A 14,473-nucleotide genomic window follows, 5' to 3' on the forward strand; every position below is an offset into this window, starting at 1 on the left:
CGGCTCACTTCCTGCAGTGATGTCACAGGTCCCCGGACATTCCACAGTATCCTGGAGACCAAGGCGGGTGAAGCTGAGGACCTTCAGGGGAAGGTCTTCCTCCTTCGGCTGGAGGGAACATGGCAGGGAACAGAGGAGTGACCGTGTTTGTCCTGCTGCTGTCCTGCTGGCACGAAGCCAAGCTCCAACCGATAAACATGACTTCAGGTACGGTCACAGGTGGATTGTCACTGCGGCAGAAAACGCTCACCTCCCTGGGGCCGAATCGGCGCCACAGCTTCTCCCTGGGGTCCTTCCCTACCTGCCCAATTATCATTTATTTCTGGGGAAGAACGGAGTGGAGTGCCTTGAACAGTTTTCTATCTTTGAAGCCCCTTTAAAATCCAGAACTCCTTGGGAGAGGAACATGCACAATCATTTTTATTGTGGAAAATCTCTAACTTACCCAAAGTCGAGGAACAGTCCAGAGAACCCACACCCTCGGTTTCAGTTACACGCAGGCCGCCATCCCGCACGTTCTGCGACACCCGCTGTGTCGTTCCCGGGGGTCTGGTGCCCCGTCCAACCCGCCCCACCGTCCACGTAAACCTGTCCCTGCTGAGGTAAGGCAGACATGCAACGCGGCCGCAGCTGGTCCCCGCGGTCCCCGTCACAGGCGGGCCGGCCCCCGCGGGCCCCGGGCTCGGTCCTGCCGCCCCGGCCCCTCCTCGTGCTGGATCCGAGGGGCCCGGAGGCCGGGACCGGATGCGACTCTGTGCCTCGCAGGCCGCGGGGACTCAGGGCAGCAGGAAGGGGGTTGCTCCGGGACCGCCCCCCTTCCCGCCAGGAAGCTCCGCGCTCAGGCCACCTGCCCCCTCTCCCACCTCCATCAGGGGGCACTGAGGATGGAAGGAAAGAGGCCGTGGTGGGCCCCCAGCCCCAGCTCCCGGGGGGACGCGCGGGCCCCGGAGGGTCACCCAAAGGGTTTGTGCGGTGCCTGGGAGCAGGAGCACGGGGGCCACACCGGCCTCCCGCCCTGGCCGGGCCCACGCCTGCCCAGGGGACAGCTGGCCCGCACTCCCACCTTCCTCTTCTGAATGAAACAGTTCCAAGGCACTGACGAAGGTCAGATCCTCTGTGGGGCCGTGGGCACAAAGGGTCTGTGACGGGCAGAACACTGCCCCGGGTTCCGAGCCATCCCGCACGTCCCTCCAGCCCTCCCTGCTCACAGGTCACCTGCCAGCGGCCCGGGAGCGGCCCCCAGGGCGGATGGACGAGCGCTCCTGCGGCAGCCCCGGCCAGCCTGCCCCCCACACCTGCTCCGCCAGCTAGTCCAGATGGGGACCCAGGGGCCATCGGGTCTCCTCGGCTGGGAAGGCCAGCTAAGGGCCGTCTCTAGACCGTTCCCTGAAAGTGAACATTGGGGTTCCTTGTGTGCTCGCAGCCGGGGCGCAGGGGCGCACGAGCACCGGGCTCCGGGCCCCACACCGACCGGCTCTGGCCACTGGCCGCTGACAAAACCCCCAGGCAGAGCGGCAGTGGTGGTGACGCAGGACGGGAGCTTGTCGGGGAGCCGACCCCAGGCGGACAGCAGCCTCGCGTCTCCGTCTCCAAAGCGCTGGAAACACGGCAGCTTTCTCTGAGGACACATGGGCCAGAGGCTGGTGGCGCGGGCAGGTGCGGGCAGGTGCGGGGGACAGTCAGGCGGTCCTGGGGGTCAGGCCCTGGCGGGGTCCCGCCGGCTCCGGGCAGGCCTGGCCCAGGAGGGTCAAGCGCTTTGCTCCCCGCATCTTCTGCCTGAGTGAAGAGACAAGCCGGAAAAGCTCGAGGTCAAAGCCGAGGTAGTTAAGTTCCCGTCACGCTTCCGGGGCCTTCCCGCTTCCTCGGGCACAACGAGCTCGGGCTGTCGGCCCCACGGGTCGGCCTGGCCCCCGGGAGAGACGGGGGGCGGCAGCCTTGGGCTGGTTCGCCTCAGTTTGCCCCAAATTAGCCAGAGCACAACCGCAGGGGTCGCAGTGAGCCCTTCCCGGTGGCCAGGCTGGGCACTGTGCAAAGGTGGCCAAGGAGTAGTCAGGGCATCCCGGTAACCCGGCGCCGGCGTGTTGAAGCCCAGAGACTGGCCGTCGGGGTGGGGGGGACAACAGGCGAAACACAGCACAGCAGCCACAGTTGACGACGCACTTTAAAACCCGTGCGGATATCCTAAAACATAAATATTTTTCTGCACGCGCTTACTGGCTGACTCGCACAATACTTCCATTATAATTACGGGACAGACACAAAATGAAAAGAATATTTTTAACAAAGTGCTTGCAGACGCAGCTGTACCCATTCTTAATGACTCATTAATGCCTCATCCAAAGAGAACTGTACTTTTGTTTGCTTCGTTTAGGGAAGGTCAGCACACTGGGAAGCGATTGTCATCTCAGCGCAGACCTTTTTACATAGATTTCCTGCATTGTTCTAGGCCCTGCGCTGCAGATGAGTCCATTGGTATGCAGATTGTCCATCATTAAAACCATTTGAAAATCAGCGTCGTCATTGGTTTACTGTTGGAACCCTAGAGCCTACAGACGCCGCTTGCATGCTCTGTGCAGCCTGCGCCGCGGCCCTGCCCGGGGTCCTGGCCCTGCCCTCTCCCCTCTGGTAGCCTAGGGGCTGGACCAGAGGCTGACCTCGACCTCGAGCGGAGGACACGGCCGGACCAGGACACCCTGTTCTGAGCCAGGATAGCGGGAGGGAGCCCCCGGCTGGCGCTGCTGCGGGGAAACCCGCCCTCAGTAACCGCGCACCGCAGGGTCCCCGGCGAGGCTGTTCGGGGCAGGGAGGCCTGCAAGGCTGGAAGTCAGGTGTCCCGGGATCCCAGAGGTCTGTGGTCTGGCCCGGCCCGCTCACCCGTGGGACTCCGCGTCTTACCTGTAGGCAGACCGCCCGGAATCGCTCTGCTTACAAAGGGGAGAGCTGGTGACCGTCTCCCTGGGATCCCCTCCAAGCAGGGAACCCCAACAGGAACAGCAGTCTGCAATCCCCGTTCCCCAAATCCTATCCCTAAGCTTCCGAGGCACTTGCTGTTGGAGCCGGTCAGAAAGGAGGCGGCAGTGTGGTTTTTACAAAAGGACCTGTGCGTCCCTGTGGGTTGGCTGTCCTCGTGCCCAAGAGCGCGATTCCGAGAAACCACCAAGGAGCCGACACCGAGGGCTCGACCTCGAGCGAGCACACGAGGGTTTATTTACAAGCTCGAGCTTGGGTCCAAGTATACTCCACACAGCAGAGCGGGGGCTTGGACCCCGAAGTGGGTTACAGCTGGGTTTTTTATGGGCTGTTCTAGGGCATTTTCAGAAGGGGTGGAGGAAAAAAAATTTTTTTTCTTTCCAATATGGGGAAAGGGTGGGGGAGTTTCTTAAGATCTGATGGGGGATCCTCTGCGGAGGGCATTCCGAGCTTTATTGTCTTTCTGATATGGGATTCCCTGCCTAGGGCATTCTGCAGTTTTTCCTGTAAAGTTCAGCTCTTATTCCCCGGGGCCTAAGATCGCTGTACTTGTGCTAATGCTAAACTTGAGATGGAATGGCCTTAATTTCTCTCGGCCTCCACATCCTCTGAACACTTGCAAGAGCGCCATCCCGTGAGCCAGGATGTTTGCTCCCTTCTGAGGGACAACTGGCGCCCGTGAGCACTGCCCAAGACGGCAGGAGTCCCAGCACAGGCACGTCAGTCCCTCCAAACACAGCCAAGCTTGCCAGCCACTCTCCAGATGAGAACCAGGGCCTGGAAACCCCCTCCCCAGCAGCAGGCTGGCGGGTGCCGCAAAGCTGAAACTATTTCGAGAAGTCAGTGCAAATCCAATGAATTGTTAAACTATTAGGGTATTTATTTCCCCCCCAGGTCCAAGTACTGAAATGCCACCCCGTTCAAAAGGTCAGGAGGATATACCTGGAGTATTTGGTAAGGAACCTCCTCATATCAGCATCCGGTCTGTTATTTGGAGGGGTGGGTGCTAGTCAGCGGGTGTTTCCCAGATGACCTGGTGCTGGTTGCACAAGGTGGGGGTGTGATTCAGTTTGAGGCTAGAATCACATTTCCCATAGATTTAGTGCTTACACCTAAAAGTCAAACTCCCAAGAAGCTAAGAAAGAAGTAGAGTTGTAGCCCATTGGACCAAAGAAGGGCTTTGGGACATCACTTCTGAAAGTGAGGTCCCAGGCCAGCCGGGCTACATCACTCGGAGCGTCTTAGTGATGTCAGGAATAGAGCTGTCCAGAAGTCCTGCTATGCTGGGAACTACCTGGCTCCTTGGGGCTGCTCCAAAGAAATACAATGCAAGCCACAGATGCCTCCTTAAATTTTCTAGTAGCCACATCTTTTGTGTGTGTGTGTGTGTGTGAGGTAACAAGTGAAACTTATTTAATCACGTTTTATTTGATATCATTTCAACGTGTAACCAACATAACTCATAAGATATGACTCATAACTCATAAACACTCATGAGATATTTTCAGCCTTTTATCGCAACGCACGGAAGCTTCAAAATCTGGTGTGCACTTCACAACCAGAGGACATCTCAGTTGGACCAGATATGATCCATGTATGTTCACGTGGCCAGAGCTACAGAGCCCACGGATCTGGTCCAACACTCACTTTACATTTCATAAAATGAAGCCTAGAGAGGCTCTCTGAGTAGAGAGAGGGGGCCCGGAGCAGGGGACCTCTGCCCCCTGAGCTCCTGAGCTCGGGGCTGGGGACTGGTGGTTCCCAGGGTCTGAGAAGGAGCCTGGGAGCCTGGTGCTATGCTGCCCTCTAGGTCTACAAACTCAGACCGCAGAGTTCTGAGGATGACACAATGCCTGCTGGGTGACTTGAATCCTTTCCAGCCACACCTCTGCCACGATCCTGGGCTTCACCTCATTTCCAAGTCTGCGGCAGCAGAGCCCTCGGGAGATCCTCTCTGACTTCCAGAGAGATGATAGACACACAGACAGATAGATTGACAGATGACATGAGCGAGTGAATGAATAAATCAATGAATGAACGTTCTAGTTCTCTCTGAGTGACCACCATCCACTCCCCTAAGCAATTCCTGTCTCAGAATCAGAAGACATTCTGATGCCTGCAAAAGCCCTCATGTCCGTGAAGCAGGGCCTGTGTGTACAATGAAATGGTAACATCAGCCCTGTGTGTGGTTCAGGGCTTGGAGAGAACGTGGTTGCACAGAGGGCCCTACCCCACGCAGGTGTGCGTTAGCCTTAAAAACAGTATGTGCAGGTTAGGTAAACCTAACCCCGTGCCGGACCTGGCCGGCAACCGCTAGGCAGGTGAACTGGCCCGGCAGGATGGGAGCACCACCAGGTCTAGGAGTGGTGCTGGCGAATACTCCCAAGTTCCTGGCGGGTCTGGCGGTCTCGGTACCTGCAAGATTATGGTCCAACACCAGCACCCACTCCATCCGCGGGCCGGCCACCCAAGGTCCCGACTGCCTGCGTGAAAGAAAGGATAGAGTCAAGGAGATTTCTGATGACGTTGTGGGGATCCACTAAAGCCAGAAGGGGAACTGAGGCTCCTGCCCCCCCAACCCCTGTTCTCCTGGGTGGAGAGCAGGAAGCCGTGAAAGTGAGACATCGTGTCTCTGGAGACACGTGAGATCAGCAGAGGCTGTTGATTCAGAGCGTCTTGCAGCTGGGCGTGGGCCAGGCCACTGTCACATGCATGTGGCAGAGACTCAGGCGGGTGGGAGGGAGAGCTCAGGATGGTGCAGGGACAGCTGGGGGGATGCTGGGGGTGGTGCTGGTGCAGGGACGGCTTGGGGTTCCTGGGGCAGGTGCTGGTGCTGGTGCAGGGATGGCTGAGGGTGTCCTGGGGCAGGTGCTGGGACAGGGACGGCTGAGGGTGGCCCTGAGGCAGGTACTGGTGCAGGAACAGCTGAGGGGGGCCCTGGGGCAGGTGCTGGTGCAGGGACAGCTGTGGGGGGGGGGGCGGGTGCCGTGGGGCAGGTGCTGGGGCAGGGACGGCTGGGGGGGCACCGGGGGGTAGGGGCTGGCCAGGGAGGGCTCTCGGTGGGGGCTGACCCAGGCACCTGGCTGGGACACAGGGACAGCTAACCAGAAGTGGGTTCTGTAGGATGGGAAGTGCAGTTACTGGTCACATCCGGGCCATGAGGGGCAGGTGGCCCTAGAGAGGGGGGCGTGTGGCCCCCAGGATTTGCTGCTGGAGACAGCAGTCACCTTCCTTCAGGGTGACTTCTGGATGGCTGCCTACATGGTGGATCAGTTATATTTTTATGTAGAACTGGTCACCGTCCATTTGTATATTCAATATCTCATTTCTCAGAAAAGAAAATGTAAACCGTCAGAAATTAGACATGGTTCGAAGACCGGGTTTTCTCATTCATACAACCTATCAGGCTCCTCTGCTCCCTGACGGGTTTTGCTACAATTAGATGCACAACGTTTCTGGAGGCCTGTTGGAACTTTTGGTTTTGGCCTGCTCACCCTCGAGCGTCCCCCAGCCCCCGGCTCTGAAAGTGCTGTGAAGTCAGTTGGCTTAGGGCTCCTCTTGGCCCTGAGGGCTGTCACCCCCTGCCTTGAGGATCTCTCAAGACATCTGCCACTAACAGTATTTTGTGTCCCCGGGAGGCCACCCTAGCTTCCTTCAGGAGGTGCCAGTCAACCGGGCTCCTGCCCCCTGCCTGTCCCTGCCTGCCTCGGGGGCAATCCTTGATCTCAGTTCCTGGTGGGCGCTCTGGAAGGTGCTGTGCATGACCACACAGGTACAGTCCTATCCCTCTCAAATGGCTGGTTGGCTCAGGGCAGACCAGGGACTGGGGCTGGGCTGTCCTTCACCCCTGGGCACCTGGACAGTTTCTGGTACATAGTAACTGCTCAATATTTGTTATTCACACAAATATCCACTCTTCCCTGTGACTCAAAATCTAACTAAACACCATAATTTTTAGGGACTTAAAATTGGTTCTTCTGCACAATAGCTGTCCCAGAAAAGTGGCCAAGGTCTTCTCAAGGTGGAAGCAGGTATAGCCAGAGCAGTGCACCAGCAAAGAATGCACTTGGCCATGTGAGCAGAGACAGAGTGGCAGCAGCTCAACCAAACAGGGGCTGTGCTCCTGTGTCACCAGCAGCTCCATGATATCCAACTATGTCCCTGAGGTCACCCTGGCCATCCCTTGAGCTCATATCCTGTGGTCAGGGATGGTGTCCACAGCTCCATAATTGTGGCCATTCCCAGGGCAGGAAGAAGGCAGGGTGCAGGCCCCTGCCCCACGGGGATGCACACATGGACGCTGGGTTCAGGTTCCGTGGGGGAGGAATGCTGCAGAGTTGCCCAAGAGCGTTTCTCCATGCGTGTCGGCAAAATCTTTGTTTCCAGTGACACTTCAGATCTTCTCGCCCTGAACTCATGTACCTCATATGACCTGGAGCCACGGTGGACAGCCACATGCTTTGTCCAGGTCCCCAGGGCTCCTAGGATGTGGCATTTGCCTGCTGAACCAAGAAAGTCTGGGCAAACCAGGGCACCTGCTGGGTGGGCTCCAGTCCCAGCACATGGACCAACTGGTCAGGGTACCCACTGGGCTGCAGAGATGGGGTGACTTGCCACTGTCCTGTTTTCCTTTACATTCAGCCTCCGCCATGATCCCTGACTGTGCAAGTGCTTTCCATGCACACTGCTTTATGTGACCCTCCTAACAAGCCTGAGGAGATAAGCACAGGCCTATTTTACAGATGAGAAGACAGGTCCCAAGAGGAAGTTGCCCGGATCAAGGTCCAGTGAGACCAAACCAGACGTGGGTCCCGTCTGTCCAACACCAAGTCCGGTGCTCTTATGTGTTAAAAGCTTCCTGGGAGGGCAGCCCCGGTGGTGCAGTGGTTTAGTGCCGCCTGTGGCCCAGGGTGTGATCCTGGAGACCCCAGATCGAGTCCCACGTCAGACTCCCTGCATGGAGCCTGCTTCTCCCTCTGCCTGTGTCTCTGCCTCTCTCTCTCTCTCTCTCTCTCTCTGTGTGTGTGTGTGTGTGTGTGTCACTCACGAATAAATAAAATCTTAAAAAAAAAAAAAAGCTTCCTAGGAGAGGTGGGAAAGATGCAAAGGGAGAAAGCAACACCATCTTATTCAGAAATCAGGAGAGAGGGTGCACTGACACGGGACAGCCTGGGGAAAGTCTCAGAGGGGACGGAACGATGGGGGTCTGCAGCGGGGGCCAGGCTTCTGGTATCGTGTCTTTGGGGACAGTGTTTACCCTGCCGGGGTACCTGGATGGTCTCAGGTTTTCAGAAACTGTGGAGGGGGCAGGCATCACCCACCCCAGACAAGGTTCTTTAGAAGCCAAACAGCATCTGCACAGGGCACCTGGGTCCCTGCTTCTAGTCGCTGCTTCACACGCTGCAGTAGGTCCCCGTGGGGGCAAAAGGGTCGTGGTCCTTCCTGTACCTCTGGCTTTAACACGTCCTTGTGTGCTTTTCCCAAGATGAAATTCTAGTCCAAGAGATGTTGGATCCAAATAAATCATCAAAGGCTGCAAAGCAAAGGACAGCATCACCATTATCAACAAAATTTTTCAAGGACAAAAGCAAGTATACATTTTTTAAACCTACAACTGCGTGTGTCCCTGGGTCTGTGGTGGTGGAGACACAATCCCATCATTCTGCCTTTAGGCAGAATCATTCTTTAGGGGCAACTACATCTGGGACAAAAGCAAATGAAGGGGAAAGAAACAGTTGTCCCAAACCATTTCTAGGACCTCCCCGAGACTGAGGAGTTTGAGCCTGGGCTGGCGGAGACGAGTTCCCTTTATTTTGGGGTGGTCTCTGGGGTGCACACACAAGCAAGGTCTTGTGCTCCAGCTGCAAGTCAGGCTCAGCCACCACAGGCACACGGGGCCCATGAAACAGGCACTTTCCACTGCCAGCACCCTGACGCGGGCCTAAGCCTCCTGAGACGGGCGCGGTGACCAGGACCCCGTTCCACGGGGATAGAACTAAGGTCAGAAGGACTCGCCCAAGGCCCCCCACCAGTAGTGAGCCAAGATAAAGAACGTGCTTTGCTGAAGTGCAGCTCCGTGGTGTTCAGCACCCACCGAGGCCAGTGAACAGCACGCAGAGAACCGAGGCAGAGGGTCTGGGTGACACCTGCTCAGGGGTCACAGGGATCACAATCTACATGCGGTGCACACACTGCATCCAGGGCCAGGGAAGTTCAGCCTCGCCCCAGGACGGTGCTTCCGGAGGTCAACTCCAGTTCCTGGGATCAGCATCACCCACGGTCTGCCGCGGCCCACATGGCGGGGCTCGAGGGGGTCAGATGATGCCTGTGCACTTGCCAAAGCCCATTTACAGTAGGACTCGAAAACTCCAGTAGCATTCCATAAAATACAGGGTGGACCCAAAGGTCCGTGTATGTGTAATCAAAAAATCATTTCCTTATTTTTTCCATGTTCTTCATCAAAGATACCATCATGGATGAGACTTTTCAAGTTGGTGCTCCTCAGAGTTATCACGGACTCTCAGACAATTCACAATTCTCTATTGGCAATGAGGACAAAATTTTCAATAATGGTAAATGCACCCTGGTGATCACCCTCCTGCGCTGAGAACCTAGTGGGGAGGATGGAGGCGCCAGGCAGATGCGGATGGGGACCCCGTTACGGAGGATGCAAGTGCGGCTGGGGAGGGAGGCTGCTTCACTGAACCCAGTTGGGCAGGTTTCCCGTCTCTGTCGAGGAACCGCCAGCCCCACCGCGCGGTGACTCTGACCCTGGAAAAGCAGGGCAAGGCCAGAAGGTCCGCAGGCAGGTGGCCGCCTGGGGGGGGGGGGGCTGCCACACTGCCCGCCCCAGCCAAACTCCAGCTGGGTCAGAGCCCCTCCCGGGGGTGTGCAGGAAGAGCCAGCATCCCCTCAGGGAGGCCCCCAGGAGCGGGGCAGAGCGCCCCTCCAGCAGCAGGGGTTGCGGACAGGAATTCCGGTGTGCAAGGCTCCGCGGCGGAGGAGCTAGCACCCCGCGGAAGACAGATATTTTCTTTAAAGATTGTGCGGAAGAAAGGTCGCCCGTGTAGCTCGGGGGATACCTGCCCTGTGAGGTGTCGTGGTAGGAGGCGAGACCTTGCAAATGGCCACTTTCTGCTTCTGCCTCCCTCTGTGTTTGTTCATCGGATTCTTACCCATTGTTCTCATTCATTCCCTTGTTCCTTCCTCATTTGCTCACCCCGGATTTGCCTTGGGGCCCCCTCTACCTGGTCCCCATGTCCTGTTAATGTGCCCCCTCCTCTTGAGCACTTCCCAACTTTCTGTCACCAGGAGGTGTTCTAGGCCTCTTGCCTTTTCCCTGCCCCAACCCTGGAGTCTGATTTCTCTTCCTCCAGAATAGAACTTAGAACTGAACAAGTGGGCGCCGAGTGGGCTTGAGGAGAATGCCATCGCTTCCAGCCTCCTCCTGCAGGCTGGGCTGGAACACATGTGAGCACACAGGGAGACACACGCACATGCACACAGACACGCGTACACATATGTGTGAACATGTGGATATGCATGCAGACGCACAGACACACTGTGCACACACGGATGCACATGCAGCCGGGCACACACGCGTGTGCACATCCAGATGCACATAAGACACACGTGTGCACAGAGATGCACACAGACAGACGTGTGCACACGCAGACACACAGACATGTGTGCACACATGGACACACAGACACGTGTGCACACAGAGATACATGCACACAAAGACAGATACACAGGCACACACGTGTTCGCACACACAGGCATCCACACAGACATGTGCACATGCAGACATATACACGCAGCCCCATGTGTGTATGCACAGAGACACACACACACAACTGTATCGTACTGTCGTCCTCCCTCTCTCTATGTAAAACCACGACTTCAAGCTGATACCTCTGACCTACCCAGCATCACAGGATTCCTCCAGGCGTCCTCCCCATTCCCTTGTAATTCTTTGTTAAAAATCTGGCTCACATTTTCCACAAAAAAATTTCCATTTAGCCCTCGAGGTTTAGAATTTGCTATGCTGCACCCCTGGGAAAATCAGATCTGCCGACAGGAGAAGGATGCTTGTGAGGAGTCTTTTGTCTCTAGTAATATATGGTTTGCAAAGTCACCGGAGTGGGTCTTTCCTCCGGGCCGTCCTCTGCATGTGTTTCATGGCTCATTGCTACTGTTGGCACCGTTTTTGGTCGCCTTGTGCTATTGATTTTAGATATTTGTATTTGAATATGTAATGAGCATGACCATGGTTTTAAAAGTTATCACAAGGGGATCCCTGGGTGGCTCAGTGGTTTAGCGCCTGCCTTCGGCCCGGGGTGTAATCCTGGATTCTGGGTTCGAGTTCCACATCGGGCTCCCTGCATGGAGCCTGCTTCTCCCTCTGCCTGTGTCTCTGCCTCTCTGTGTGTGTCTCTCATGAATAAATAAAATATTTTTTAAATAAATAAAAGTCATCACAACAGGAAAAGGTCCATACCAGAAACTACTAGTGCCCACCACAATGCACATCCCCAAGGGGGACTGCCAGTCCTGTATTCCCTTTGGCATGTATGAGAAGATGCGCGCACACTCATATCTCCCTCCCTCGTTCCTGGAAGGTGCTCCCCATAGGTTTCCAGTCTCCACTTTGTTCCCTGTACACTGCGCAGAGAGTCACACCAAACTCTTCACGGAGAGAGTGCCTGGTTTTCCAGCTGTCGAGCACTCCCTGGCATAAACAAACAGTGGCTCATGCCCATGTGTGGTCTTTCTACCTGTTTCTGTTTTACCTCGTTCCTACAGTTACACACGATGGTGCTAGAACAGCCTGGTGTACATGTGTTTTCATATTGCTGGAGATGGAAACTCTCAGAACTGGGAAGCTGAGTCAGCGAACGAGTGGATATATTCTTTGTCTTTTTTTCTTTTTTTTTTAAGATTTTACATTTATTTGAGAGACTGAGAGAGCACAAGCAGGGGGAGCGGTAGAGGGAGAGGGAAAAGCAGACTCCCTGCTGAGCAAGGAGTCCAATGCAGGGCTTGATCCCAGGACCCTGAGGTTACGACCTGAGCCCAAGGCAGACTCTTCACTGACTGAGCCCCTCAGGTCCCCCTGTGAATACATATTCTTAATAGTCAGATGGCATCTGACCCAATGCTTCCATGATAACTTTCCAGACCACATTTTTAGATTAGATTTGAAAATGGTATTAGCATTTCAACTTAAAGGTTTAAAATAAAGTATGAGCCAAAACATTCATAAGTGTGTAATCAAAACACTGTCCACCTGTTTTTTCCATGTTCATCACCAAAGAACACAGCATTGATGAGAGTTACCAGATCGGCAGTCCTGAGGGTTTTGGTGAGTCACAGTTCTATTCTGGTGGTAATCACTGACTTTCCAAGGACAAGAAAGGTGACTTGGTTACCACCCTGCCTGCATGCCAGGGAGATGCAGGGTGGGCCAGTCATCTGCCTCGTTGGTTATGAATGAGAATGTCTCTGCCACTGTGTGCTTTAACTGTTTTTATTTGTGCGTATGAACGCTATTGATTTCTGTAGGTTAATTTTTTGTTCTGCTATCGAATTAAATTCTTTTATTGCCTCAGTTCATTTTATCATGATTCTTTAGGGTTTTCCAAATATACTACATTATCATGTACAAATAGAATTTTCTTCTTTACTAATGTTATACATCTCATTGGTTTTTCTTGTCTAATTGCATTCTCATATTTCTCGAATAATTGTTGAAAGTAGCAATGTTACTGGGTTTCAATACTTTTGTTCACAGTCCTAGCGAAAATACTCCTAGTGTTTAGACAGTAAGTAAGATTCTGGCCCTAGGACAAAAAAGGCCTATGTATTTTAATATCTAAAGAAAGTATCCATCAATTTTTTAATAATACTTTTTCACAATCTTTTCCATTATCTCTGGCAATACTCAAATTTCTTTTCTTTAGACCTATTAATGTGAATGATGTATGAATGGATTTTCCAAAATTGAACCAACCTTTCATTCTTAGAATAAATCTCACTTGATAAAAAAAAAAAAAAAAAACTCACTTGGTCATGTTGATTATTTTGGATTATGCTTATCAATGTTTTATTTAGTGTTTTGTACCCAAGTACAGTTCATAGGTAGTATTAGTCTCTAGGTTTTTTTTGTACTATCTCTATCAGGTTGAAATGTCAATGTTATACCTGCTTCACAATTAAGAATTTATGTGTTTTTCCTCCCCCTTTTGAATATCTTAGAAGATTTAGAGTGCTGAAACCACCTGATCTTTTCAGAATTGTTAGAAATGCCTTGTGAAGCCATCTCTTTGTGGTGCTTTTTCTGGAGGAGTTCCTTGGTAACTTTTTCTGTTTCTTCCAGGAAAAGTGATTCATTTAGTCTCTCTTAATTAAATGAAGTTCAATTTTAGCATACAATATTTCCCTACAGAATGATCCATTTCTTCTGCATTCTCAAATGTATTTGCATGGAGGTCTCTAAATCATCTCATTATTTTAAAGATATCATTTGTTCCCACCACTATTTCCCCCTTGTCATTTCTTATTTTATAAATATATCTCTTTTTCTTCCTAATGAGGTAAACTAGTAGCATGTCTATTAAATTTTTCCCAAAATCTAGGGTATTTTCATTCGGTACTTTATTAATTTCTGCCTTTGTCATTAATATTTCCTCCTTTATGCTTTTTTGTAGTGACTTTGTCTCCCTTCTTCCAGTTTTAGAGCTGAGTAATTCATTTATCTCATTTTACCAATAAGTGCTTGGTGCTCTGCTCCTCAAAATGTTAACCCATAGATTCTCATACATAACTATTTTAATTATCATTGTTTTCCAGAAATTCTACAAATTTGTATTTTCTTTTTACCCAAAAGTTGTCAATAAAATGTTTTCTAACTTCCAGGTGGTAGGACCTTTTTTCTTTGTTTCTGTTAATAATTTCTGGTTTTTATTATACTATGATCAGAAAATGGTTTTAGTAGTTCTACTTTGTGGCTAACTTATGCTTTCATTGCAACCTGATATATTATCAATTTTTGTGACTATTGCATGAGCACTTGAGAAGGTGTGTCCTCTGCTGTCAGGATGGGAAGGGTGTTTGGTGTGTCTTTATATTGTCTGCTTATTGATGATATTGTTTAGGGCCCTCTCTGCTTTCCTGTTGTTTTCTCCCCTGATTCTTTTACTAGGATGATGTGTAAAATTCCTCCACCATAAATGTGTCTTTGTGTATGTATCCTTGCATTTCCCATAGTTTTTGCTTTATGAGCATGATTCTTGCAACATTTGGTATGTGGATTTTTATGAGCATTATATCTTCATTGTGAACTCTAGCTGTTAGTATGAAAAAGAGCCCTTCTTTGTCATGTTTAATGCTTTGGCGCTTGAATTTTACTTTCTCTGATATAAGGATCACCACTACCTGCTTTCTTACTATTTCAATGTACCTCCTGCATCTTGGTCCATTTCTTCATTTCTAAATACTGAAG

At 52.4% G+C, this 14,473-nt stretch overlaps 1 protein-coding gene and 1 long non-coding RNA gene across 11 annotated transcripts in view; both read left to right on the forward strand.

The window, feature by feature from the left end:
* Positions 1-25: 25 nt before the first annotated feature.
* The window catches only part of SPACA7 (sperm acrosome associated 7), a 29,218-nt gene continuing 14,770 nt past the window's right edge, over positions 26-14,473 (forward strand). For 2 of the 10 annotated variants that reach the window (XM_025441185.3, XM_025441186.3), the window contains exons 1-5: positions 32-207; positions 3,865-3,924; positions 8,456-8,557; positions 9,435-9,542; positions 12,287-12,334. In XM_025441185.3, coding sequence (XP_025296970.1) covers positions 120-207; positions 3,865-3,924; positions 8,456-8,557; positions 9,435-9,542; positions 12,287-12,334 — 406 coding nt within the window. In that variant the 5' untranslated portion in view covers positions 32-119. Of the gene's footprint in view, positions 208-490; positions 603-1,423; positions 2,512-3,864; positions 3,925-8,455; positions 8,558-9,434; positions 9,543-12,286; positions 12,335-14,473 lie in introns of those variants that run through there. The other 8 variants (XM_025441193.2, XM_025441194.3, XM_049099360.1 and 5 more) reach the window with 8 other exon arrangements.
* On the forward strand, positions 6,029-8,060 carry LOC125753339 (uncharacterized). Its single transcript, XR_007404929.1, has 2 exons — positions 6,029-6,742; positions 7,612-8,060. It is a non-coding gene; the product is annotated as an uncharacterized LOC125753339 (long non-coding RNA).

The sequence above is a fragment of the Canis lupus genome, chromosome 22 (genome assembly GCF_003254725.2).
Source record: "Canis lupus dingo isolate Sandy chromosome 22, ASM325472v2, whole genome shotgun sequence".
Lineage (NCBI taxonomy): Eukaryota > Metazoa > Chordata > Mammalia > Carnivora > Canidae > Canis > Canis lupus.